Here is a 5,000-nt window from a genome sequence, read left to right as displayed (position 1 = left end):
AAAAGAAGAAGAAAAAAAGAAAACGAAAACGAAGAAGGGATGAAGAAGAAGAAGAAGAAGAAAGGAAAAAAGTATCTCTCCAAAATAACGAGAACAATAAACAGTAAAATGTTATACCATTAAGAGAAGCATTTAATAATATTCGGTAGCTTCTCGACTCCGCCATATATAAAGAAACACATTCACATTCATTTAAACTATATATTTCATTTCTACCAGTGGACTCTCGTGAAATTCGTAATTAATTTTTGTTTCATTGATATATTGACATGTTTTTTTCGGTTAAATTGTAAGTACTTTTCATCCCTATATTTAAGAGTGATTAATCATTTCTTTTCACTCAGGTTCTGTGGTAATCTTTATGCTTGCTTTAGTTTCAGTGAAATGAAAAATTTGACGGAATTCTTGGCTTATTATTTCAAACATCACTTTTTTTATTTCACTAATTTGTGCAGCTCTGTTCATTTATTGTTTATCATTTTTAAATATTCTTTTGTAATTGTCACTGTATCCTTCTTTGTTTGTGGCGAAGTATGTAGTTAGGAAATATTTGATGTTAGAATAGGTTTTCGTAATATTGGTCTTTTCAAAACTAATTTCTAGGGAGTCCACTATAAAAGTTATTTGTATTTTACCCATATTTCATAAGCATTAACTAGTCATACTTTTCACTTTAACATTGAATGTGATATCTGTTCTTGTACAAAACTATTGCAAACTATTGAGGAATAGTTTCCCTGTCGTTTCGAAAAAGTTATGTTCTTTAAATGTAACATTCTTCCCTATTGTAGAATTTGTTCCTTGCATTACCTCGTTCTATCCCTCTTCGCTGCTTCTTTTTCATACACAAGTTAAATTGACTAAAAGTCTTACTGTATAAATGAAGTAATTTTACAAGTACAAAAAAAGCAAAGCATTTTATAAGTTTTTCTAGTAGTACTATTAATACTAAGGCGGGATCCCTAAATAAATATCTTTTTACTGCGGACTTTAAGGTGCCAGCCAATGAGTATGTAAAATAAAGACCTGTTCGTGACTTCTTTTGTCTCTTAGTCCACTTTATTATGATTGGCTACGGTGGTTCCTCCTACTCTGCCCAAACTGTGACCCTGAGAGCATAAATTGATCATTATAAGTTCTCACGAAATTAGTCAGGGAAACGGCCCACCCTTGAGGTTAGCAAAACGAACACGTGCATGGGTCAATCCAGATTTTTTCCCCTAGCTATGATGTCTTTTTCTTGTTTACTGCTAAATCTGAGAGTGAATCTAGCTGGCAAGATTTAGCAAAACGTCCAACTGATCAGATAGTATTAACGAAATTATTCATAGGTGTTATTAATCATTTTCAACATACTTCACCGAAGCGAAGCTCTATTGAACAGGATACAAAATAATGATTATAAAACGGATTTCAGTTTACGAATTCGCTATAATCCGGCTCAGAGCAAAGTGCAAATTAGTTCCCATATCATAGTGAGGGGGTTGGGGTTCCCTACTCCTTCCCCTCCTCCTCTCTTGACCTTCCAGTGACCCTGTCGCATTGAAGGTCCGGGTCGTTTCTTTCGCTGTTTTCGTCTTTCTCTTTTTATTTAATTTGGTTTAGTCACTTCTGCTTTCTTCTGTTCCATTGTTTCTCTATCCTATATAAATATCTATTCATTTTTTCTTCCATATACGCTACAGTTGTTAATACAATACAAATACTACTTTTCCCAGACCTATCTCTTCATCGAATTCCTCACTTAAAATCTCCTTTCACATCTATCCTTCTCTATCTTTTTCCCTGCCTTCGCCTCTCCTCCTCTTTCAACGATATTTTTTCTCCTTCTCTCTCTTCTTTTCCCTGGTTATTTTCTTCTTCTCTCTTCTTTTTTCCTGGACCTTTTCCCATCGTGCGCATCACAGCCTTCTTATCTTAGTCACGACATCGCGTCCCCGACCAAGCATTTCCTTCGACGATGGAGACATTTGGCCAGTTTTACGAGGGTCTCCAGGGGGGCCTGTCGAGGGCTGTGGCCGGGCACGCTCTCCTGTTATTCTTCTTTGGGGATTTTGTTATTTTGATATTATTGTTGTTATTGTTAATGGTTATTATTGTTATTATTATTGTTATTGTTATTGTTATTATTATTATTTTTATTATTATTATTATTATTGTTATTATTATTATTATCATTATTATCATCATTATCATTACTATCATTATTATTATTATTATCATTATTTTTATTATTATATACTACTACTTCTGCTTGCTGTAGTAGTAGTTGGGGTTGTTATACTATTAGTAGCATTATTATTATCACCATTATTGTCATGATGATGACAATGATAATTATTATCGTTATAATCATTATCATCATTGTCATTATTATCATTATTATTACTACTACTAGGAAAACCATTACTGGTCTATTATCTTCATTGTTTATCATAATCAATATAGTATTTTTATGTTGTTATCGTTGTTATTACACTTAGTATTCGAAACATTATTACTTTCTTGGAGACAAAATTTCAGAAATATATTCTTATTTCTCTCCATCTTAATTATTGTTCACTCACATCATGGTCTTCATTAAAATCCTCTCTCTGTCTCTGTCTGTCTCTCTCTCTCTCGCTCTCGCTCTCGCTCTCGCTCTCGCTCTCGCTCTCGCTCTCGCTCTCGCTCTCGCTCTCGCTCTCTCTCTCTCTCTCTCTCTCTTTCTTTCTCTCTCTCTCTCTCTCTCTCTCTCTCTCTCTCTCCTCTCTCCTCTCTCTACTGGTCCCCTTCGTTTTTTTCTTTTCCCTTTCCACCCTCTCCTTCTATCCCTCCCTCCCTTCTTTCAACATTTACCCCTAAATAAAAATTTGCTCTTGACCCCGACTTCAAAGCCTCATGGCCCACAGTGACTTTTTTTCTTCCTTTCTTTTTCTTTTCTTTTTAACACGACACCAAGATCATACTTATTACACACTCCTCAGTCCATTGAGATATAGTGTCTCATTGTCTTTGATTAGTTCTTTTGTTTTGTATCGGCATTTCGTGTGATTTTTTATTTTCGTCTTTTTCCTTCGTCTTGTTTTATTTCTTCGTCCTTCTTCTCTTCCTTTTCGTATTTCTCTTCTTTTTTCAGAAATTTTCATTATTATCATCATTACTATTATTATAATCATTATCATTAGTATCATTAATCATTATTGTTGATTATTATTAGTATCATTATCTTTTTTCTTTGTGTCAATCTCTGTCTGTCTGTCTATTATTCCGTCTCTCTCCCTCCCTCCTTCCCTTCCTCCCCCTCCCCCATTCTCTCACTCCCTCCATCCCCCTCCCCCTCTCTCCTATACATCAAAAAGCACGCCATACTTTAAGATAGAATAATAATAATAACACAACCGGAACTTGCAATTGCGTTGGCAACTTGAGAGTTCACTGGGAAGATTAGGTACGGGAGGGGGGGGGATGAGGAGAGGGATGTGGGGAGGAGAGAGAGTAAGGAGTAAAGAAAGTCAATTGCATTATTACTTTATTATCATTATTATTAATTATCATTATCATTATTTATGAAGAATGATCAATTCCGTGTTGGTGTTTTCCTCGCTTGGGAAAGAGGTGGGGGGGCGGGATGGTGGGCGTGATCAGTCTGTCAGTAGGCGTGGCGTCAATAAATTTGGATATCAACATTGTAATTATATGGGGGACATGGAGGCAAAACACGGATAAGAAGACGGATGTTGAAGATATAAGATATTGTACTGAAGACAACGTGAAACTGATAATGACTTTATCTTTTATCTTGTGCGTTGCCTCAAAGAATTCCTTTGCTTGTTTACTTTTTAGTCATTCTCTTTATTTATCTATTTTTTCTGGCATCCTTTCCCTGCCTTTCTTCTCTTCTTTTGTCTCCTTCTTCTGTTTTTCCTGTCTTCCATTAATCTGGCTTACGTACCCCACTACACAGGTCTGTGTTTAAAGTGCAAATGGCAGTTCAGTCATCAGTCAACATGATCACCATTCATCATAATTTACGATCACTAGTACCATCATTATCATTAATAATTACCATCTATATAATTTTTTCCCATAACCATCATTTATCATTATCATCACCATCAGTATCCTTAATGGTGATGATAATGATGTTTTTTTCCTCGAAATACAATCGAGAAAATGTTATACTGCTGCGTAATGAAAGAATACACACACACACACACACACTTCCCCTCCCCTCCCCCCATCCCCATCCACTATACACACGTTGCCAGAAGTACGTGATTGTAAGGATTGCAACGAGAGACTATAAGAAGGACTGTTACCCCGGACGTAAACACAGTTCCTTCGGGCGCTTCGTTAAGCTCGCGAAGACCGCCCTTGCGTTTTAACCAGTGATCGCACACCCACACACAGTCCTCTTGTCGTCAGCTCGGGGTCTGCAAGGATGCTGACGAAGATATGCCTCCTGCTGACGCTACTGCTGGGGGTAGTGTCAGCTCAGGTGGTTACTGATAGATCTGGTAAGTTTGAGGTGTTGATGGTGTGTTATTTCGATTGTCTGACGTATTTTGTTTTGGTTTTGTCTTTGAAGAGGTTTGATAGGAGCGTTCGAGAAGGGTAGAGGGAGAGAGAGAGAGAGAGAGAGAGAGAGAGAGAGAGAGAGAGAGAGAGAGAGAGAGAGAGAGAATGTCTAAGTTTAGAGAAGGAAAAAAAGTTTATCAAAATAATGATGATATTGTTTGTATTTCTGAAAATACTTTTTAAAATAATACATATACCTATCAGCAAATTTAACAGGGGATTGAAACCGCAATCAAATTAGTTTAATATATTTGCCCCCTTCATCATTAACGTTGCTCATACAGTAGAAACAAACGTCACAGACACGAAAAAATGCTGCGTCATACACTCTGGAATTACACCACTCAGGTACGTTCAACCGAAAATGAGCTTTCAACTAAACTATATTAAAGGATAAAAACACGGTATACCTACACCATGCACTAATACACGGAAAGTCA

The 5,000-nt window shown here is 36.4% G+C and overlaps 1 protein-coding gene across 1 annotated transcript in view; it reads left to right on the top strand.

Moving 5' to 3' along the window:
• Positions 1-4,299: 4,299 nt before the first annotated feature.
• The window catches only part of LOC113802609 (basic proline-rich protein), a 3,054-nt gene continuing 2,353 nt past the window's right edge, over positions 4,300-5,000 (top strand). The window contains exon 1 of the mRNA XM_027353213.2: positions 4,300-4,499. Within this exon, the coding sequence (XP_027209014.2) occupies positions 4,424-4,499 (76 nt within the window). The 5' untranslated portion in view covers positions 4,300-4,423. The remainder of the gene's footprint in view (positions 4,500-5,000) is intronic.

Source organism: Penaeus vannamei, chromosome 42, assembly GCF_042767895.1.
Source record: "Penaeus vannamei isolate JL-2024 chromosome 42, ASM4276789v1, whole genome shotgun sequence".
NCBI lineage: Eukaryota > Metazoa > Arthropoda > Malacostraca > Decapoda > Penaeidae > Penaeus > Penaeus vannamei.
The sequence above is the reverse complement of the archived record's forward strand: the minus strand, read 5'-3'. Positions and strand labels throughout refer to the sequence as shown.